The 24,344-nt window shown below is 37.4% G+C and overlaps 1 protein-coding gene across 7 annotated transcripts in view; it reads right to left on the reverse strand.

Moving 5' to 3' along the window:
* Positions 1-24,344, reverse strand: part of LOC113095937 (kazrin) — a 130,148-nt gene that overhangs the window by 11,968 nt on the left and 93,836 nt on the right. For 6 of the 7 annotated variants that reach the window (XR_003288426.1, XM_026261284.1, XM_026261285.1 and 3 more), the window contains 5 exons: positions 19,965-20,072; positions 6,991-7,182; positions 4,696-4,832; positions 3,293-3,463; positions 1,697-1,877 (listed from right to left, as the gene is read on the reverse strand). Coding sequence is in view for 6 of the 7 variants with exons in the window: in XM_026261284.1 (XP_026117069.1) it covers positions 1,697-1,877; positions 3,293-3,463; positions 4,696-4,832; positions 6,991-7,182; positions 19,965-20,072 (789 nt within the window). In the remaining variant the exon portion in view is untranslated. Of the gene's footprint in view, positions 1-1,696; positions 1,878-3,292; positions 3,464-4,695; positions 4,833-6,990; positions 7,183-17,670; positions 17,994-19,964; positions 20,073-24,344 lie in introns of those variants that run through there. The other variant, XM_026261287.1, reaches the window with a different exon arrangement.

Consider the following 24,344-nt stretch of genomic DNA (forward strand, 5'->3'; position numbering starts at 1 on the left):
TTTTGGGATTGATCAATGCATGCTGATGAACTTTAATCATAGTTTATAGTTAGGTCTATATGGAAACGAAAGTGGTTAACATTCAATCCATTCTTTTTCATCAGTAGTATTATTTGTGATTTGAATTTTGTGAACAGGAGTCCATCTTTTGCTGTTATAAGATTTTGCTTTCACTTTCAATTTCACGATCTTGTCACGTTTTACAATAAAAGAGAGTTGTCTGTATTGCTTATATCTAGACACCTTTCACTTTTTAAGACTAAAACAAAAGATGTATTCAGTGTTATTTTTTAATTAAAAAGCACAACAACATTAAAACAAGATACAATGACAATTACAAAACGTTTATTAACAAAAATGAATAAGATGAGGCATGGCATAGGCCTACACCACATGCTGTATTATATAATCACTAATAAATTACAGAACTTTTAGCAAACACTGAGGAATCAAATAAAATAAAAAATAAAAGAGAGCCACAGCATAATATGAAGTTAACAGCAAAGATCAATTTTTAAAATGAAAACAAAAAGAAAAGTACAACTAAACTCGCTGCCGGTGACAGCTTGCATGTTCTTTCCCCTGCACAAGATTACCAACATCTTCACCTTCTCTGGTTTATTAAGCAGCGGTCTTTTACTTTACTTTAGCGTAAAAAACATTCATCGTTTCCGTGTCATTTTTTGCTGCATGCAGCCTCGCTGCGAGTATAAACTAGGCACTACACTCAAAATTCTGCAAGGTTCAAATGAGCTGCCATTTGATGATTCACATAGGCATCAGAAATGGCAGCGCTTATGAGTTGAACACATGCTTTCATACAGTCTAGGTTGAACAACGCGTTGGCCGCATGTGCAATTGCTCACAAAATTTTGTCACATAGGCAGAAAAAATACGGTCACAGTCTGGAGTCCTGGAATTAAATATAACCAAAACAAGTTATTATTACTGTTTATATCAATAATCAAATAAATATAAATAAAAGTCGCCAACTCGGTTTTGTAATATTCTTTAATTTTTTTGTCCGTATGAAAAGGTTAATTTATTTCTATTAGACTGAAGGCACATCTATTTGGAGATGGCGAGTCAGTGTCGGCATTCAGCAACTTCATCTTTGCACCCTACACTGACTCAGAAAGCACTGGATTATTAATAAATATTTAAAATGTCTTCTTTTCCCCTGACACATTCATAATCATTTTGCAGATGCTTTGATTGTTTTATGCGCGAGCTGGAGCGCGGAGTAGGCTATAGTTTAATACGCCTGCATATATATTAAAGGATGGTTAATATATTATTATATTAACACATTTAATATATATTAACACATTTAATATGATATAAATATAATATAAAATCTTTATTCGGGGTTAAGCATTCTTAGCACATGGAAATGCTCCATTTTTAAAATAAAATGCTATATTGACATTATAAAAATGCGACAGCTGCAAATCATGTCGTTACTGCATTGCATGAGTTATGCATGCATAAGGAGTCAAATGTTTTTATTTGTATTTTTTATCATCATCTTATTTATCAAATACAATATGCTACAGCATGTATATAATTGGTTCCAGGAAAAAAAATCTGTGGGGGTGCTATGGGGGTGCTTTTGTCTTTCTTGGGGGTGCTGAAGCACCTGCTAGCCCCTCCCTAGCGCCGCCCATGCTGAGCATGTGGTTGTGCAGGCCTGTACCTTGCCTGTCCGCGGGGTGCGAATGGTACAGGGTCTGTTGACTCTGTCTGATTGCCGCAGTGAGGGGAAGGTCTGCATGCATCACCCACTCCTGACTGCCGTTCACCACCGGCTCCGATGGCATCGCCACAGAATGACGCTTTGGCACATCTTTAGTGAGGGTGGCCAGAGACTGCTTTGCCTGGGGTACAAAAACAACACACACACACAAATGCTCCATATTTCAGTTAAAATTACAAGAACCTTTATAAAGTTGGCTCTAAAATTCTGAGGCTACAAGTTGAAGTAAAATGCAGATTTTTTAATGTATTAAAGATGTTTTTAATAACAAATGAGGACATGACAGTAAAGTTTATAATGTTAAAATAGATTTCTGTTTTAAATTTGTCAAAGAATCCTGAAAGACAATCCATAATTTCCACAAATCATTTATTGTTTTCTACATATTGTCTTGTGACACTAAAGACTAGAGTAACGACTGCTAAAAAATTGTCATCATTTTGCCATCATAGAATTAAACTACTTTTTAAAATGTATTCAAATAGAGAACAGGTAGTTCAAATTTTTACTGATGTTTCACAATATTAGTGTTTTTACTGTATTTTTTTATATACAGCAAAAACAACACTATTATAATTCACTACGCACTGTATTATATTTCACTCTCTATTATATTTATATTCTATCTACTTGTTTTATTTATTATATTTATAAAAAACTTGGCACTCTAACACTAGAACTCTATTCTATTTCTATTCTACTTACTGTTCTTTTTATTATTAAAAACCTTGACCCTCTAACACACGCACTCTCTATTCTATTCTTCTTGTTTTCTTTTATTTATAAAAAAACATTATCCTCTAACACTAGCACTCTATTCTATTTCTATTCTACCTACTTTTGTTGATTGTTTCTATTGTCCTCACTTGTCATTTTGGATAAAAGCGTCTGCTAATTGTAAATGTATGTATAATGATTTCTTTATATTATAACAATTAATATTACAACAAAAGAAAAGCGTTATGATCATGTCCAGCTTTAACTTAAAAAAAATGTTTTACCATATCTCAGTGTCTTGACGTTTAAGCTTATAAAACCTCTAACCCCTCAGATCGCTTGGGGTGAAAAACAACGAATTTCAAACTCTCAGTGGGAGTCAAATCAATAGTACGCTTGAGATGTGTGTGTGTGTGTGTGTGTGTGTGTGTGTGTTTGTACTGGTGGGGCACACGGGCACAACAGATTATGCAAAAGAAGTGAGTAATGATGCTATTACTGCACTGTTGACTGCCATTTGCCTCTTCAATGGCGACTTTTGTGTGACTGCATGAGTCCATATGCTTATTTACAAATCATACTGCCAATCCAGAAAATGTTAAATTGCATAATGCAGTATGGGATCCATGATCCATCTATGGATCTTAACTGATGAATTTTGAATCTGATATATCTGCAGTCTGAGCCACTGAGACGTCATTTGAGAGCCTCAAATGATACGAGATGCAAACCATCAATAGAGAATGAGTTAAGACTAGATAAGAGGTGTTTGTGGGAAGTGGAAGTGTATGTCTGCCAGAGATAGAGATGCTTTCTCACCATGGTGAGCTCTGCCTCCAGCTCTTTGACTCTGTTGTCCTTCGTGTCTATCTGGGAGCGCAGGACGCTGGCTTGTTCTGTGGCCTCTTTGGTCTGCCGGCGCAGGTCCCATTTCTCTCTCTCCAGCATGTCCTTCTCTTTAGCCAGAGACTTTACCGCGTCCTCGCTCTCCTGTAGGACAGAACACAGTGAGCATCAGTTGGTTACATGCTATACAACATTCATACATGCTCAAGAAACTGTAAATAAGTGGATCTGTCAACATATTACTGACTGTATTGATCCCTAATGTTGTTTACCTATATCTTTTACATACGACCAAATGTATACTGTTGAATTTATTGCTTATTGTGGCAAATGTGGTCACTTACTTATAGAAAAAGTCATATAAATGTTTAAAAAGTGTTTAATTGGAATTGTAAATTATATAATAATAATATTTAGAATGTATAAGAGCAATCATGTATGCCACTGATCCACTTGAAGACATTTTTTCATAATAATAAAAGAAAAATAGATGAAAAAACACATAAAATATGATGATATATATAGCAGGGGTCCTCAAACCTGGCTCACAAGATTGACTGTCCTGCAGAGTTTAGCTCTAACCGTACTCAAACGCAGCATACTGAGCATACTAATCAGTGTCTTCAGGATCTTTAGAAACTCACAGGTAGGGGAGTTAGATCAGGGCTGGAAATAAACTCTGCAGCGCATTAGCCTTCCAGGGCAAGATCTGAGGAAGCCTGATATATATGATCTTAGAATTTACATAATTTATAAAATAATAATAATAATAAAATAATATGCACAATTTCACAATTTGGTATTATTGTCCAAAATAAACACACACACAGAAAAAAAAAAGATGAAAAATCACCTCACGGATCTTCGGGAAAAAAAAGTAATAAAAACATCAAAAATAAATAATACAAGCAAAGGTATATGATAAATAGTATATATGACAAATAAAAAGATACAAATATATATCATTTTATTTAATAATTTACATAAAATTATAATATTAATAATAAAAAAAAATAATAATAATACCACTTTATGTCTTGGTGTTACCACAAAAAAAAAAAAAAAAAAGATTTTGATGAAAAATCCTTAATTTCTTTCCTGGGCTTCCTCAATCAAGATCAAATCTTTACTTTTATCATTACTTTAAAGAGTGACCCTCCTGACAAAAAAAATAAATTAAAAATAAAATTAAAAAATCATATTAGTCAGTGGTGAATTAATCTTTCTTTATCTTTCTATTCTTTATCTAGTTCGCCTGAGCGAAAAAAAAAATTTTTTTTAATAATTATTATAGCACTATAGGTATAATGTTAGATTGATAAATTTTTTAAAGATTATGTCAGAAGACACACATGAAGCGTATAGTGGCACGTCACCTTTCTGTGCTGGTCATAGTTTCTGATGAAGTCTCGGAGCTGCTCTTCTCGGCTCTCCAGTGTGGTGTACAGCTGCTGCATCTGGTTCACCAGGTCAGCCTTTTCTGCCTTCAACCGCTTCCGATCACCCTTCATAGCTACACACAATAAGTATATAACTATCTGAGTGTGTCCTAGATCATAACATTCATATTTCATTATTTTTGCAGAGTGGCTGCAACAAAAATACAGGCTTTGTGTCCTTAAATGACACGCGTCTGAATGAGCCTTGACCTTATCTTTTAGATAAGACTTGTGGATATACAAAGTGAAGGAATACCCTGTGTATGTACAAAATAAATAGCCTTAAAATCTACTGTCTTGTTAGGCACTCTTTATTGTTGGATTTAAGTCTGTTTTATTGTTATCAGTATAAATAAAGAACTGTGTTGCAGTGCACTGCTCAAAACAGCCTCAAGGGGGCACCACGCTCCACTGTAAACATCCCACGCGGAAAAGAGACTTTTGTGTTCTCTGTTACAAAACAATTAACAGTAAACACAAATGCATTAAATTTTAAGGTTTTAATTTGAGAGGAAGCATGAGGGGTAACAGATCAATTCAATCTTTTATTAACATTTGATTTATAACAACCTAAAGCGTGCTCTGGTCTGCTCTCCTTCACCTTGTAAAAAGTAAATCATTTATTTTACTTGAGACAACTGTCTCTTTCCCCCTCAAACCTCATTCCACAGACAAACCCGTTTTCCCACTATCATTCGAGAGCTGTCGACATTCATGAGCACCCATGCACCCCACCACCCATCACTTCTCCCTCTCGAACCCATCTGTCTTTTTCCAAACGGCCAAAAAGACCAAATCCGGTTTAGTTTGCTGAAAACTGTTCTTGATGCAGCCTGTTGTGTGTAGAATATATATAATGGAATGGCAGGTTACTTCAATTCCTGTTTAAGTACTACAGGTGTTACATTACAAACTGAATGGCGAAGTGTCAAGTAACACAGTTGACCTAGTGTAAAGTATTTCATATGTAGCACAGGGTGTTCAACACACAGTAGATCTCTTTAAAAAGTGTTCAAAAACCATTAGATAATATTTCAATGTGATTTGGATACTTTGGTTTGCTGTAGATATTGACAGCTGCTGTTTTCACATTTCACAGACAGAAATTCAGTTGAGAGCAAAAGTAGACCTTTGTGTGTCCTCGTTCTTGGCAGATTGTTCCCTTGAGAAAAATGCAAGTTATCTAGATTCCTAGGACGTCTAGGGTGTCATCTCAGGTGCGTTTCCTTAAATGATTCAGAAGATCTCAACAATGTTTTAAACTGCGCTTAATCATAATACCAGAAGTCTGAGATTAAAAGATTTTAATATGAACTTAAGTAAATTATTTGTGCTAAGCTAGCTGTATTCATTTTATAACTCCTTATCCTTTTTCAACAGTTCTTCAGAAATCATTCTAATATGCTGAATAACAGCGTTATATATAAATATCTTCTTATGATCAGCTCAATGCATCCTTGCAGAATAAAAGTATAATTATTATTATTTTTTTTTAAAGTGCTGTCTCCAAACTTTTTAACAGCAGTGCATTGATCATCACTTTAAACCTAAAACTAAATATGTGCTCTGGCACTTTCATACGTCAGCACTTCTAAAAACCCTCCCTTCACACTTCATCCTGAAGCACCTCCAGCTCACACTGCGGGAACGTACTGACAAGACACACTTTTGAACGAATGACGTTGTGTATCAAATCTCAACTCCTGTCTTCTAGTGCTTGGGTCCTCTGCTTATACAAGTCTCTTAAATACACTTAAAGAGCATTACTCGACAGATACACAGACAGCAGACAAGATAAGCTACAAGCACACACACACACACACACACACACACACACACACACACACACACACACACACACACACACACACATTAAATTCCCTGGTGACAGGTAGATTAGGTATCTATTACGCTCTCAACTGAAAAACACATCTAACACATACTTGAAAGTTCTCTTTTGACTGCCTTTTTTCATCTTTAAACTCTCTTTCATCCTCTTGCCAAACAACATCAGTAATTTACATCTTTTTTTTGGTAAACTAGTCAGTCTTGCTTATCGACTAGTTGGAAATAGTTGGACGCCCACTGTGACCCATCTCTATTACTGAAACAATGATTTTGGGTAAACTCAGGCATTATAGATGTGTCTAGGGAGGGTGAAGCACTTGCACAGCACACAGGGGGGATTCTCTGGTAATCCTGTAATATTGGCTTTGTGATTGGGGTTCAGACCTTGTAAGGCCTCCTTGGCACGTTCCAGCTCCTGCTCCTTCTCCCCCAGCTGCACCTTGAGCTCGGCGGCGGAGAGCGTGTCGGCCGAGCAGCCGCCGTGCGAGTCCTCCAGGTCTTTACTCAACATGTCCTTCATCTGCCTGAGGAGGTGCACCTCTTCCTGCAACTGAGCCACCTCCTCCCTCAGCAACACTATGGGAGAAATCCAGAGAGACAGAGATAAAGAAATCACTCAGTAACAAGTAGCTCTCGGCAAGTCCTCTGTTTTGATGCCACATGTTATTTTATTTTCCAATTAGCCAGCGGGCTGAGAGAAATCAGCATAATCATGAAAAACAAAGAGTGGCTGTTAAGATACTTCATTTTTTATTTCTCACTCTTAAACAATGCTATCTTTCATGCCTTTTTAATCACAGAGAAAGCACATCACATAATAAAGAAGCAACATTTAGATCTGGAGGGGTTGAGAGACAATGTCTATGCTATTTTCAAGGCTCTTTCAAAGAGTCAAGGGAGTTCGAGAACAGACGCATTAGGAATGAGAGTGAAACCACAGCAACAAGAGTGGGACACAAGCCCACTTAAAGCAAAACAGCAGTAATTGGCAATATATCAACAAATACACAAGCAAAACTGTTTAGGCATTGAGAGACGTGAGACTGGGAGGACAAAAATGTTCCAGATCCTCTTTTATTTGAGCGGGAGAGTGGTGCTTGCTTTGCTTTGAATGAAGAAGAAGAAGAAGAAACAGCCCATATCTCAACCCCACACAGAGAGTGCCTATAAATCAGAGCAAAGCTGACTGAAGGACTTTCAAAAGCTCATGTGGTGACTTTCTGTTGTCAACATTTCATTTGAAGTCTTGTCCCTCTAATGTGCTGGAAATTCACCGAACATCATCGAGCCATGAAAGGAAGCTGAATTAGACGAGCTGCCAGTCAGGTGTGCTCTGCTTCTACTGATACGCTCAGTAAGTGAATAAATTAAACGGAGGCCTTCGCTCCATGTACTCGCATTACCAGGCAACAGCTGCGACATCAATCTTTTTCAAGGGAAACGAGGGAGCTTATCAAGAAATAGAATTCAATTAACTGTAAACTATAATGCACCCACGCTGCAGCCTGGACAGTAAAGGCCCAGCTGGGTAAAAATAAATCTGCAGCACTTATCAAGAGCAATCGATACAATTAATGAGGTATTTAGCTTGGAGTGCAACATGGTAATGTAAAATCTTGCCAGGCATTTCAAGGTTTTGTCTTCTTTTCTCTCCTTTTTCAGTGCTGGGTGCATAAAACAGGACAAAAAACACTTCTGAACAAAGTAGCAGTTAATATATACATTAAAAAATGTATGCTTGAATCCCAACATAATATACATAAATCCCAACATAATATTCTTCTGATAAAAAGGCATATTTATACACACACACACACACTCAAATAAAACTATTATACTGTATATATATATATATATATATATATATATAGATAGATAGATAGATAGATAGATAGATAGATAGATAGATAGATAGATAAAACATCTTGAAAAGACAAAAATATGTTTAAAAAAAAACTTTAGCAAGAAAAAATATTTTGATTGAGCATTGCATACATTATGGTAATCAATAGGAATTACTGTTTTTTGAAATATGAAATTATTTAAAGATATGTATCATACGCTTAACTGGTGCGTTAAATGCATTAATAAATGTAACATGTTATTTCTATAATAAATCATACCAACTTAATCAACTGTAAAATCAAAAGAACTTATATATTTTAATAGTGAGTGTATATCTTTTTTTTTTATCTAATAGAGCAGTTTATTAATCAAAGATGTAATTGTTTTGGAAGTTGTATTTTATCTCAGGGCGCACGCGACACTGTGAGTGCAGTAACCACTGGAACCTCACCTCCACTTTAATGTGACAAGAGAACACTCGACGAGAGCACTTCCAGATAAAACTGACAATTAAATCACTTCAACCGGCTAATGTCGCAGTTCGATAGCGGATGTTTGAAAGCCATCCCACTCTTAAGCCGTAAACATGCGAGACAGAGAGTGGGCCGGCCGTGTATAGAGATAACAGGAGGTGCTTGAGGCCTTTCTTCAGCCCGCTGTTGACAAGGTGAGCATCTGCAGTGCCACTGATAAGACAGAGACAGGGACAGCCCATTGGTCAGTGTCTGCGCCCACTACCAGGGAGAGGCAAACAACCAGGTTTCAACATGGCACAAGAAGCTCCTTTTCCTGGAAAGTGTCATCTTTCACGCTGTCGCGTTGGAAACCAAAGCCACTTCTTCATTTGTTTAACCCGGCGGAGACTTATTTGGGGCAGTGGGTCCAGCTGTTGCCCTGTTTTGAGCTCCAGCACATACACAGAGCTTTGGCTTCCTCCCAGCATTTGCATGAGAACTATGTAGCTTCTGCGTTCAAGCAGCAGTTCTGGTTTGTGCCAAACTCTTGGGCTAAAAATGCAAACGGTATGAATCATAAAAGTATACAGAGCATGCAAGATCCTTCATGTTTAACCACAAATTTTGCAGCAAACACAAGCGTCAAGCTCTGAAAATCAAAAATCATGGGATAAAAAAAGGCTCCCTCAACAACAAACAACATACTAGTCATTGATTGAATCAACGCTGATCGCCGACATGTTGAAATACGCAAACAATTTGGTTCAGTGTTATTTATTCTTAGTGTTCCTAAGATACAAACAAGTCAGCAGACCGCAGCACATGAAATAAAAGAGGTTCAGAAAGAAGTCAAGGGTTGCATCATTGTTGTACAAATGACAGCATTAAAAGGCAAAATCAGTTATAACTATTTACTAGTATGCTATCTGGGAAAACTGCACATTTTGTCCAGGAATGGACATTTGCTAAAGGAAATAAAAGGTACATTACAAGCAAAACAAACAATACAACTCAAACAATAAAACCTGTGTGTGTACAGATGAGTGAAATTATTTTACAGTTGTTACCAGTATACCAACAAGTGTTTCATTTTTGGTAATTAAAAACAAGCTAAAGTAAAAAATGTATATTAGATGAAAAACTTAAAATTAAAAATGGAAATGGAAATTAGAAACTAAATGAAATAGGTAAGTTTTAAGTACTAAAATGATCAAAACTGAAATAAAAACTAAAGTTATAGAGAAATATCTGACCGCTGATCAATCAGAATCAAGTATTTTTAGAGAATATTTGTGTAATAAAATAAATTAATTATCATTCTAAGTATTATCAGGCATCAAAATGCCGGTCTTATAATTATTCTGCTTTAGTCAGAACCAAGTTGAAATACGAGTTCATTGCCTCTATTTGAAGACGCTGATGTTTCTTCACTCTCAGGGTTGTGTGAACCTTATCAGAACTTCATGAAAGGAGAAAGTGTCTTTGGGTCTTTATGATCGGTGTAAGAACTGAGGTTGATAAACACAAAAGCAATCAGACCCCTAATTCCCAAAAATGCACTGTTCAATCGATTTGCACCGCCGTCATATCGCCTTCTCACTTATCATCTCAAGAGCCCAACTAACCGTGCACTTCTTTGTTTCACAGCCACAGTGTGTAGATAAATCAAAGCAAAACTAAGCTAAGTCATAAAGTAGTATGGATGAGTCTGTAAGAGCAATAAATTATTGAATTATTCAACTGTAAAGCTACTAAACTTTATATTCTAGATTTAATTTCTATCAAGTCTGTTATTCAAACTAGAATCAATTAGGTCAATACGAAGCACCAAATACTTGTGCTTAACTTTCCATTCCATCACACTCGTAAAAAAGGAAAATGATTTAATTTAATAGGCTAGTAAAATCTCAACTCACATTGACGCTGCTGTCTGGTGCCACATAAAATGATGACAATAACCAGCTATATAAACTTTGCAGCGGCAGCAATATTTTCTACTTCATAGATTGTCTTTATCTGACAATTTTTGGCCTGCGGTTCTGCGGTTCTGTGATTCTGTGATAAAGCGTTTTGTAAAGGGCTGAACTCCAGAATGCATGTTGCAACGGATCTGTAGACAAGTTCTGATGTATAACCACCTCCACGAGACTCCCAGACGACCTGTACATGCAACTGAGTCCTTAGGCAACCCTACAAAAATGTAGTCAAAAGGAGTTCATCACAGAATATACAGCAGAAAGAGGAAAAACTAAGCATTGTTTGTGGCAGGGAAATAAATCATTTGAGTAGGAATCTCCAAGAACAAAGTGCATCTTTACATGTTAGAGTATAACAAAGTTCTGGGGTCCCAAAGGCCCCAACAGACTTCTAACCCAGAGTAGACTACATAAGGTCAATGATGGAGAGGTTGCAGGTGTCTCCAAATCTCAAGGGATGGCTGGGTTTATTAAAGAGCCATCTTTATGCAATGCAGTTGGCATGCAACAAGCATAGTGAACAAAAAAGATCCACAGTTTGTTTCAAATAGTAAGGATAACAAATGTTTTCTAATTAAACAAAGTACTACAGAAACATTTAATACCACAGACTTAACGAAAATCATCCAATGGTTTACTGTGACTATAATTCCAAATTATCCATTAATAAAAAATGTCAAACATTTCCCCTAGACACATTGTCTGTGGCATTTTCCCACAATGCTTTCCCAAACTAGCTTTGATATTGACTCCGATATGACTGTTTAAGGAGCTCTAAACCTCAAGGTTACATTTTGGGAGTTTTTTTGTGGACAGTCTACAACATCACAGAAGCAGCAGCAGGGGATTTCACTGTGAGTGGTTTTAATCAATGATTAAGATGAGCGAGCGGCATGCTGTCGAGAGTTCAGAAAACCTCTCGCTCTCAGCCTGTGTGAGTCAGAGAAGGTGAACCGATAAAACACAAAAGAGAATATCATTAAAGTGGATTATTCCAATTCCACACTATTCAATCTCATTTTTAAGGCTCCCTTTGATTTATGCCTTTTTCTTTGAGATATAAGGATCAATATTATGTTTCATCACATCATTTCTTTTTCATCACTTATATTTTAGATTTTATCCTTCGGAGCACAAGTTCACAGCAAATACAGAAGCTGTGCAGTACGCGTCCCACGCATAAATGAGATGCAGTCCTCAGGGAGGTTTGTGTTACAGTTAGTGTAAATCTTTTTAAAGATATTAAATCCTTTGAAACCAGTGGGAAATCTGACTTTAGATGTTACTGGTCAGTCTGTAAGGTCTTTGGGCCCTTGTTCATCTCAGTATTTGTTTATTTTAAAAAATTATTTTCTTAAAGGAATATTCTGGATTCAGTGCAAGTTTAACTCAATCGACAGCACTTGTGGACTCAAATAAGCTCATGTTTTAAGAGAAGAATACATGGAAGTTCTTTCATAAAATGATAGGTTTCACATTTTTGGTTTTAAATCTTCCAAAAGTTTGCACCATTTACTTTCCTTATAAAGTGCTGCCATGTAACTTTGCTTTTTTTTTCTTCACAGGAAATGAGGGACGGGTTAATTTTATTTGTTTTTAATTAACATTATGCCACGAACAGCGGTTGACTGAATTTATTTTATGCTGAACCAGGAATATGTCTCTAATCAGGATCTTGTTTGATTTTCTAATAAAAATATCTACATTTTTTTGAAACAAGATAGTAGCAAAATTGTAGAATTCTTGTTTTCAGAATAATTACGCTTATTTTCTTACCAGTTTTTCCTCTTCCAAGCATAAACCCCACCAAAATGTGGTTTGATTTATGCTGACAACAAAAAATGAATAAGACAAAGCTTTTCAAATATAGCTTTTTTTTTCCAATTACATGTATCTTTAAATGAAGGATCTTTATATAGTAAAAAAAAGTCTAGAAAAATGACCATGGTGCAAAGAGTTCATCTACAGAGAGCATTTACGCAAAGATTAACGATCTTAACGGCATAGTGTTCAATAGATCGCACATGCTTTAAGCAGGGCAGCTATTGGCAATGGCACGTATATATCACTGCAGACTGAAAACTGGCTTCCTAGTGAGTCGTTCGACTTGGATGATTATGGATATAATTCACAGGCAAAGAACGTGATTCCGTGGGCTGCAGCAGGAGACCACAGAGGTTGGTGCCTTGATGATAAGGGCCACTCTTCATCTGATGGATCACGCTGCTAATGCCTCTTAGGCTGAGAACCAAATTACAGAAGCACAAATCACAGCTCTCGTTTGTGGCTTGAGAGGAGAGCAGAGGTTGAGAAAAGCAGAGAGTGATACTCTTATTCTGCTTTGATAACAGCAAATCCAGCCACGCGGCAAAAATACAACTGAAATAATAATTCAGACATTGAAAATTATCATAAAAACATATTGTTTCCATCGTTAACCAACTTTTCCCAAATTACCATTCTGGCTAACTAGCTTCACCAACTAACCTTTTCTGGTTAATATAATGGCAGCTAGCATTAAACCTCACCATTTACAATTAAAACACAACTATTCCTGAAAGCTTAATACACCTAGTATTATCTTTCTGTTGTGTCGGAGGATCTCATCCGTCTCTCAGCAATACCTCACATTTATTCTTTTCAGAGGTAATTCAGGAACTTTGTTTTATAGCCCCTCTTGTGTTTCTGTCTAGTTCTCCTCATTTGTAAGTTGTTTTGAATAAGAGCATCTGCTAAATGAATAAATGTAAATGGAATTGTAAACAGTGAGCCAAGCCATAACTGCAAAACACTGTCTCTGAAGAGAAGCCTGTCGGAAATGTTACATATCAGCTCGATTTGGACTGGATTGTTGCTTGGAACAACTGCCAAAAATGCTAAATGAGCCAGTTACTAATACATCAAGTGAAATGCATAATTCTAAGACAGTTTTATTAATCCGGAGGAAATATTTGCGCACTTCACATTAAAACCAAGCATGACCCAAATATGCTGACCCATATAGGCGAAGAAAATCAACCTCAGCATTTCTTTTAAGACCTACACAAGAGCTTATCTCAAAAATAGCACCCACGTCAAATGACATTTCCAAATCAGAGCTGTGATAGAAGCATTATTAAAGGGTAGGAGGTGTGGGCTGCTATACTACGATAAAGCTACTAGTGCCAGCAGCGAAATAATGCATGAAAACGCATTACAAGTCTCACGCTATGCAGAGAGATTGCGGGTGACACTTGTATGCCTTTTGGCGAGAAAATGTGGCTGATTTGTGCGTAGCACACTTTTGAGATGAAGAGACGATGTAAAGCACATGCATTATGTGGCATCTGTGCAGAATCAGATTCTTTTTTGAATGCATGATGGCAAAAAATCCTTCTGTGTGTGTGTGCTTCTAGTCCTCTGTGTAGGGATATCTGAGGGTTACAGCTGTGCTGAATTAATTGCTCTGCGTTTAAATTGCAAGCAAGTTCAGCCTGCCTGTGCCAACTGGAGATAGTGGTAATTGATTCAAACTTTCATTAAGGACAGATTAGGCCATGCCAGCGAATGGGCACCAAGTGCCTTGACAATACACACACACACACACACACACAAAAACGTGATGTTCCAAATTCACGACTGTTACTCTATTAGCTTTGGAACTCAGAAATGATGATAATAATAATACCACTAATATATATATATATATATATATATATATATATATATATATATAAATATATATATATATATATATATATATATATATATATATATATATATATATATATATATATATATATATATATATATATATATATACATATACATATATATATATATATATGTGGTTTTTTGAGCACCACAGTGGTATATTATGATTTCTGAAGAATCATGTGACACCGAAGACTGGAGTAATGGCTACTGATAAATAACTGAATAAAATAGCAGAATAAATTACATTTAACAATTAATATAATTAAACAAATTATTACATTTTACTGTATCATTGCTTAAACGAGGAAGAAAAAAAATTCCTTCATCTTTTGCAATACAGAGTAGCATTCAGAATATTAAAATAAATAAATAAACAGCTTTTTCTGAACTTTCAGATGCCAGCAAGATTTCATATATATTTACATGTGACCACACACATTTACATGCCAATGTTGCCTAATTCGTGTTTGGAAACTTTGCCTGCCAGGGAAGTAATAAGGGCTTGAATTCAAATATTCAAAACTCTGTTACTGTGTTGTTTTTGTCCACCTCCTACTCAAGCATATGCTTTCCTCTGATACTGGAATAAATTAGCTTGACAGCAGCAAATCCTGTTGGGCAGTTCTCTAAGACTGCACAAGGTTTTTTTTTTCTCGGACATATAATTTGCTCTGTTATGTAACACACACACTTAAGTGAAGTATCTCACTTCAAAATTGTGAGACGGAGGTGACAGAATGCAACATATTGTAGTAGCTCTCGGCGTGGGTGCTCCACACACGGCTTTGGCAGCATCAAACTTGTCCGGGAGCTGTAATGTGAACTTGTAGTTTGTACTTTGGGGTTGGAGAGAAGGGCAGAGCATGACACAACCATCTGGCAGCAGGGGCTCGGAGGGTCAAACTCATTATCTTCATCTATCTGGAGCGTAACAACTGGCACCGAGCAGATCAGTGAGCCGCAGAGGTTATGCCAAGCCCTATAGACACCAGTGGCACAATATTCTCAAAATACCATTGGACTATGAGCATACACACACACACACTTGTAAATAATGAAATAAACAGACACACAGAAGCACTTGTGGGTGAAATATAATGTCTAAAATTATATCTAAAATGTAAATGGAAAGAAACAACTAAACAAAACGCATACTAAAAAAGGAGATATATTCTGCTAATACTGCTATTTATAACCATGCAAAATAAATCTCACTTCTAAAGGCCCAACATAAAAATGTAAAAAATAAATTTAATTTATGCATGTAGCAGACGCTTTTATCCAAAGCGACTTACAGTGCATTCAGGCTTTGGATTTTTACCTATCATGTGTTCCCAGGGAATCGAACCCCCAACCTTGCGCTAGCTTGCTTGCTAATGCAATGCTCTACCAGTTGAGCTACAGGAACACCACACATAACACACATAGCAAAATATACCCTGTGATATTCTTTATATGTATGCATGTTATTCAGTCTTACCAAAAGCCATTCACAAACACAACGATTGTGTACACCAGCACGTTTGAAATCATTCTTAACAACAGACCAGCGCCAATGTTAGCTGATCTCAAAGAGCAACGGTGGAAGTGTCCTGAGGCAAGGTTAAGGAACAACACAAAAACAACATTCAATCATTCAGTCAAAAACAATACTACCCCACCCTAAAAACTTTCAAAGGCACAAGCTGCGCTGTCATACCACAGAGATCAAACACTCAAATTCCAATGAATCAAACAAGCGTTTCAGGAAGTGTGTTCACAATAAACCAGGCATTCAAAAGTACACAGCCGAGCAGCTTCAGATGAAAACTGACTTCATAAGACACCTCACACATCAATCACCTACATAATTAGCTTCACGAGAGTGAATTCGCAGTATGTGCCCTGAGACAGTGCAAAGTTAGGTAATTTACTGTATGCATGTTTCACATTCCTGCTGTTTTGCCAATGCCAACTATCAAAGTGTCTAAATATGATCCATAAGTTCCTGCTCGGTCTGTTGTTAGACTTTGTATAAGGAGTGTAAAGATCAGACTCCCAGTGTTGATTCAGCGGGTGTGGAGAAGACACAGGGATTATTACTAGCCTGCTACAGACAAACTAACAGGCTGATTCAGGATCAGCTTTTATGGCTTCGTGAGTAAACCAATGAGAGAGGATTGTAAAGATTTTAAAATGTCACAACAGACTGAAACAAGAGATTAACAAGCTTGGGAAATGCCCATCAAATATTTCCACTTTTACAGTAAAAGGTAAACACAACACTGAAAAAAAAAAAGAAATTTAAATATGTTTTTCTTTTCATTTTTCCGCTTATATAACCGCTTTTACAACCCAGTTTCCATCATCTATCATTTTCATACATAAAAAGCAGATAGTTGTGACAGATCATTGGTCAGATTAAGGGATGCGCAAATATCCCTCACGTAAACAGACAGCACGATGCCTAGGTATGACCATCTCATATGATCTCACAAACAACACTGTGACTAACAATGTGTCACTAATGTAATTACAGCGGAGTATTGGGTAAGAGCTACACGTCACACATGGTAATCATACGTATAGTATCATAGCATTACTCCAGATTACATGAAATTAAAGGCAAGTACATACATGCCTTGTATGTGCTTGGCTTATCAAATAGTATAAAAAAAAGTTGGTCATCCATCAAAGTACTAAAGGTTTAATCTTTCATATGGGATATAGGTCAGTGTTCAATCTTTTTTGACTCATTTGCTCCACTACTAAGTCCATAACACACAAAACCTGAAATGTGCTCTTTTCAATTTATATTACGGCCTACTTGACTTCTTTAGAAAGGAACTGAAAATTTTTTACCTTCTGACAGCCATAATATTATTAAGTCACGGTTTCTATTTTGTACAATAGTTTTAACAAAGAATATCCTGTTTGGGAAACACTGATATGGGTCACTACATATGTCCCAACACCTGCCGGTACGAGTGAAGAGCCTCTGTATCTAGTAAACACGTAGAGATTTACATGACCGGTCAGCTGGTTATATAACTCAGTGGTGTGTCATGGCTGTCGTTTCCGTCTTGAATTCATGTACACAGACAAGCACTCACCTGGCCTGCCCTCCTCTTTTTCAGATCTCATGCCCCCCACAGTGCCAGCTTCAGCAGGCTCCACTGTCAGCGCTGGAGCTTCTTCTCATAGCAAGAAAATTCAACTAACGCACACACAGGTACGGCGTTCACTCCTACTGCTGCCCACACACTCCTCCCTGACAGGTTACTAGGGAGGTGTTCCCGAGTGAGTAGAAACAAGTTTGAGCCGCCTTCCTGTTTGAGCCGTATACCTGTTCTGGGAGTTTCTCTTGGGCATTTTCTAATGTTCCCCACCCCCTCTACACCCTAGCTACCTGTTCTCACTCTCTGTCACTCACACACACACACACACACACACATAAACTCCTCCCAGCCTAAAAAGTGCAGAAAGTTCAAAAAGGAAAAGGCACATTCATAGGACAGGGGGAGGAGACAGCGAGCTTTTCTGATCAGGTGAGAGGGCAGGTGTGTGTCTCTTCAGAGGCCCCACAGCTCCATCTGATGGTGGAAACAAGACACAGACAGACTGTTCTTTTAACGTTAAAGCAACAGTACCCTAAAAAGGAAAATTCAGAACTTTGGTCTCTCTATATTCATTTTCATTATATAGAAAAGAGTATCCATGGCATTCTTCTAAATTTGATTTTTTTTTTTTTTTACACAAGATTTATTCAAAATGAGCCAAAAATGTCAATCAACAAACCTATTAATAGATTAAACTGATATAATAACAACTAGAAAATATAAAAAGAATAAAAAAATTTCTTTCTCATTTTTGGTTCCATTCACTTTTATTGTGTAGAAAAGAGCATTCAGCACATTCTGATAAAGTTTACCTTTTACTGAAGAAAGAAACTTAAACAAATCTGGACTGACATTAAGGAGAGTGACTCATGATGACTGAATTCCCATTTTTGACTGAGCTGTCCCTTTAAGGTATGTCAGCGATCACAGTGACCTTTCTCAACTCCCACAAGCTTGCTCTTTCTTGAACTTAAACTATATCCACTTTTTGTCCACCATATTTCTCACACCTCATCCCATAGTTCTTTGCAACAGACTCCGTTCAGGGATCTGTGGGACGTATTGTCAGATAAAGGGCTGGTTGAGTGTCCTCTTTCTCATGGAACTAATGGAGCTTCTGGCAGATAGGGGCCCACTCTCTGTCACAGTGCACCAGCTTCAACCTGCAGCGAGTGGTAGTCTCGAACACAGCCAGGCAGGAGGACTCAAGGGCTTTCAGGGTCTTAACACACACTCATCTCTCCTTTTATCACTCTGTCTTAAAGACCAGGATGCTGGTGCTGAGTTCAGAGTGCCTGCTGGGATAAAAATGACCAGTTCGTACACAAACAACTCAGTGTGATACTTTGAAGCATATGCTGTTTGTGTAATGAATGAGAGACTGCCCTAATATCAGATAGGATGGGCCCAAGAGCTCTTGTGGGTTGATTAAATATACACATGTCCATCAGAAAAAGCTCGGCTGGAGATTATTTGTTGAGTTGTTGTTTTCCGAGGGGTGCTGCACATAAGTGAGCTTTTATTGGCATGGGAGTCTGAAAATAATGGATTTAGTACATTAAAGCATCTCTAATACGGCTGCCTGCTTCTTTTTTTCTTTTTTTTCTCTCAGCTCCATAGATACAGTTGCGTGGCAGAATGAGCGTTATCTTTCAAAACAATTTAAGGCTCGGCTGGGAATAATGAAGTACTGACAGCAAGCACAACATCAATAATGCTTTTTGCACATGGTGAAACGAACAAGGAAAGGGACTGAAGTCGAAAATGATTCCCCGTACTGGTTAAAATGAAGACCCTCTATCAGGGTCTATCAGGGAGTTTGGCTTCTTTGTGATGTTGGCTTTGATAAAGACATAAAGATTATGATTTAGGAGGACAGCACTCCGGAGGGAAAGGCAATAGAGAGTAACAGGCGTCATTATGTGTGGAAAATGGGATGTCTAGAATAAGACGTAGAAATTCTTTTCAGTTTCCAGTTTGATCAATACACTTCATAATGACGCCTCCCCGCAGCGGGTGACATTATACGAATCAGACAAAGCTTTTTTGTTTTCTTGGAAGATGACTCTCTCGCTATTTGTATAAGTGCATTTCTTTAGTCGCATACACTTTGTTCCTCACAAACACATAAGCGGGGGGAAAAATGCTGAAAATTCACAGGACAATGGTTTTGTTTTATTTGCCTTTCATTGTTGTGATGAATTACCCGAGCTCTGCATGCTCACAGCCTGTGGAAAATGACTACTAAGCACTAAAACATTGTGCATATGCATATATGGATACCTTACCTTTGTCAAGTGAAGAATCTGGAGTTCCGAAGTCCATCAACCTTGACATGCCTGTCTGGAAAGTGAGATCAGAGACCAATGCTTTCTGCCGGTGGTGGACCGAAGGATCTGCAAGACAGACACACAAAAGATTTGATCATAATGCTTCTTTAAGCTTCATCAGATCCATGCCCACAGAGAGATTTGACATTTTCGCCTTTGAGGATGGTGAAGTGCAGGCCTCCTATGACAAAAGGTGTGCTGAGTGTTTCGCTGCATCTCTGGCTCGTGACTCACCGAGCATCTCACAGCTATTACTACTCATCTGTAATTAACTCTGAAACGGTGACACGCACCACGCAAAAGCGCCACATCCACTGAATGGCTTTTAAAGACAAATAATCACCCTCTGTCCGCAAGCCCACGCCGTAGCCATAATCAGTGTGCATTGAAAGTGACAGGTAGCAATTTTATGTACATTGCAAAGAACAACACACTGAATCATGATTTTCCCTCGGATCTGAAAGGGAAGAGGAAAGCTAACAATGTTCGTTTGATGAGGACTAGAGAGTGCTGGGATTTACAATCACCATCAATCATCTTCCTCCGTGCTGTACCATAGTAAGGTTCTCTGAAGCCATGAGGGATTTCCAGGTATACCTGTGGAAGCGGAACAGGGGCGGCGTACCGATCTGTCAACAGACTGCATCATGAGCATCATAAATAAATGGCTCTTTTGTCATATCAGGCCCCTTGCATCACCAGACGCCGACATAGAGTGTCATGGACATGTCATGGACATGGACATGTCACTTCCGTGAGGAATTGTGTGCATTGTGTGTCAATTACTACAAGCTTTGACAGGAGATATGAAATGGTGCTTGTCATTTTCCACATCATTATGTCAGACAGCATTCATCCTTCGCTGTTTCCTTTAACAGACACCATCTAAGCACTGCTTGGTTTTCTTCCCGTGGCTCAGGCTTCACGGCCGGCTGCACATCTGAACTGATGCTGCTAATTGAAGTCTCTTCAAGTGCCCTTTTCCACTCTACCTCTGTATCTGCTCCTGTTGCTCACACGTACACAGCTCCTAATGTAACTTATTCTGTTTTTGGACACTGGACACTGTTACATTGCAAATTCTTCTTTTTTTTCTCTCATGCCACAGTGCACTTTACTAGCTACCGCAGAGGACTTCAAATGTCTATTTCAGACAGGACACCCAGTGCATAAGCACACCTGTTGCATACAGTATAAGAATGTCCTTCTAAGCCTGGTCTACACTAACATAAAATGGTAAAAAGTATTATGTTAATGTAAACATTTGCAAAAATGAACAGAACAAAACAGAAATTAAGCAGAGCAACAAAACAGAATAGGAATGAAAAAGAACAGAAAATTAGACAAGCATAAGCAAGCATAAGATATAGAACAAAATAAAAGACGACTTTAATAACATCTTATAAAGTTGAAAAATATTGATCGCAAGCTACTTCATCAGTTGTTGTTTTTACTATTAATTTTAAAATACTAATATTAAATGGATTAATTATAATAATAATACATTTTGTTTGGAATTTAACAAAAATAGTATATATGACCCTTGAGATGGAATGTCGCCACAATCATGGAAAACTTCAAAGTATCAGGAATTTTAAAGCTAATTTGGAGGACTGGAAAGCCATGGGATATAAATATAGAAAAGTCATGGATTCATTGTTCTAAAAGTGTGGGAACCCCATAGCCAAGAGGGGTCCATAAAGAAATACATTTTCAGCCCGGCGGAGTCAATAATATCCCCGTTGTGTCATGGTATCATTTTCAGGAGTGGGTCAATGGTGATGAATGACTGAAATCACATTTCTGCTTTTTATGTCTGCCCAGTTCTACAGATGCTTTTGGTTACAAGGTATTGACTGAAAGCCTTCATAATGGATGGAAAATTCCCCATACGAGGGCCCTTCACAAGTCTGCGCTCTGCTGAGTTACTAATGGCATGACAATTCAGATGAACCATTTAATGCATTTTAATGTCATTGGCAGTTTGTTGAAAAACTTCATCTACTGAAGTTACAAAATCAAATAATGGCAATTGTGCATGAGTTATTGTACATAATATGATGCAGCTGTAAAGTGCAGCTCATCATTCAAGGCTTAATTTTTTTGGTGCACAGAGGCTGTTAAATAAAGGGAATGAACCAATCATAACCATAATAGCTTCCTGTTTAAGTAGAAAGTAAAGTCAAAATTGGGCAACGATGGATTGAGAGACTGACTTGGCCCTAACATAATGCCCTTCTAATAATCCACCCTGATTAAAGTCTCTCCTGTTTCCTCAGATTCAACTTGCTACACCCCTCAGAACCGATTCATTCGAGAGATTTTAAATGGATCTATTTGGAGGCACTTTGCACCCAACCCTGCTGAGACAGTTCATTTCTGAAATTCGCTAAGACCAAATAAAAGGATATAGAAAGAGGCTTTATAGAGTTCATTTGTCCCTTTTATACCACCAAAGTGCCATCCTCATTTTGCCTTTGGACAATTTAGAGAGTCATTATCATTAAACTTTCGCACATTCCAGACATTTCTGAATATCAAAGACTGCTTACCACAGATGCAATTCTGTTTGAATACAGGATCATTAGGTTAAAAACTATTTCTATCACATTAATGCCACAAAAGCAGTCAAACACAACAAACATATCAGCTAAAGGGAAATAATAGATTCTGGACTGTGGAGTGGTCAGACGATCCTGTGCAGTAGTACACTGTCCTCCTCCGTATAAGACATAAACCTTATATTAAAAGGGTGAAAGGTTATGAAAATAATGAGCAGACACCATAAGGATTTGTTATGGATTACCATAGCTAAAATGCTTTTTTTAGCTATATTCCCTCCCTCAATATCAATCTATATGCAACATATGCACAATAAGAGACAAATGCAAAGTCTGCTGGGAGCATTGCCATAAATTCTGCTGACAAGTAGTCTGGCCCCTGGCCCCAGCTTACCTCTGTCTCTCTGGCAACATTCAAACCCACAAATACACACCACAAAGAGGTCCGTTTTTTCCTAGGTGGGAACGGGGTCACCTTGGTCAGATTTGGAAGCAGCATACTGTCAATCATTGTCTGTAGGTGTCCAAGCACTTCCTTATTAATGCGATACCTGTCAACATAACATATCACTCAAAACATCTTGACCAGTGACATGCTGACCTGACTGCCTCTGTGGAGTGGGAGGGGCTTGTGCCCTGATGATGTCACATTCTGTTTCTGGTTGTGCGCTAGACATTTAAATGAACTTTAAGATAATTGTGAGCAAGCAGACGGATTAATTGTATAGTTTGTTTGGATAAAACTGAAGCTGCAATTATCATCAACTGTTTGCTGATGCTAAACTTCCTTTGCATTTCATTACGGATGTGACAGTCTTTGCTCCTTTGTTAAAGCAGCTACTTAACGAGAAAACAATGCATTAATAATCATTGCTAAGTAGACAGCAGAGTAAAAGGACCATGAGAGAAGTCATAATAAAATAATGAATATAAAACAGTTAGGTTGGTCTTAATGCTTTAATATGTAAGAAATTAACAGATGCTCATATGGAAATATTTTTGCACATATTCTAATCTATGCCTTCTTATCTTTGAAACAAACAACCAAAACAGCAGTATAATTAAAAAAATGTTCTGCTTTATTTTATAGTAAAATAGAAAAACATGCAGGCATATGCAAATACTGTACATTTGCTGATGGCTTAAAACCCACATAAACTTTAATTGAAAGCAAAAAAGTTTACTAGTTGTTCTTAATTTTTATCCTCCTTAATACATTACGTATTCACCAGAGCATATCCATACGCTGTCACCGGCACTTCTGAACATTTTATCTGGAGAAAGTGAATGTGCATTAGTGTCAGTGTGGTTTCAGATTTATAAATGCTGAAGACTATGTTTTTCACACTAAATAAATGAAAACATTTTGGTTTTTGCATTTCTGTCTGCATATGTTAATTTAAAATAAGAGGCTGAAATTGACTCTGTATCTATGTGCGTCGCTGAAAATCCATCACATTTCAATTTAGACCTCAGGCATAGATCGCAAAGGCTAGAGAAAAATATCAATATTGTCAATATCACAAATCAATAATGTAAATCTAATTTCCTGTTGAAATTATATCTAGACTTCTGCTTCTGACCTATATTTAATAATAAAAACATTATCTCTCATTAAACGGTAACGTTAACCTCCTGTCTCTTAGACACAAACACGAACAAGTGGACCTCATCCAAATTCAGTGTGGTGTGGAGGAATGCTGACAGTACAAAAAATAAAAAGCTTTTCTTACTTAGATGCATTACCCAGCAGTTACGGAGTATCATTAGTACAGCT

This window comes from Carassius auratus, unplaced genomic scaffold (genome assembly GCF_003368295.1).
Source record: "Carassius auratus strain Wakin unplaced genomic scaffold, ASM336829v1 scaf_tig00215808, whole genome shotgun sequence".
Lineage (NCBI taxonomy): Eukaryota > Metazoa > Chordata > Actinopteri > Cypriniformes > Cyprinidae > Carassius > Carassius auratus.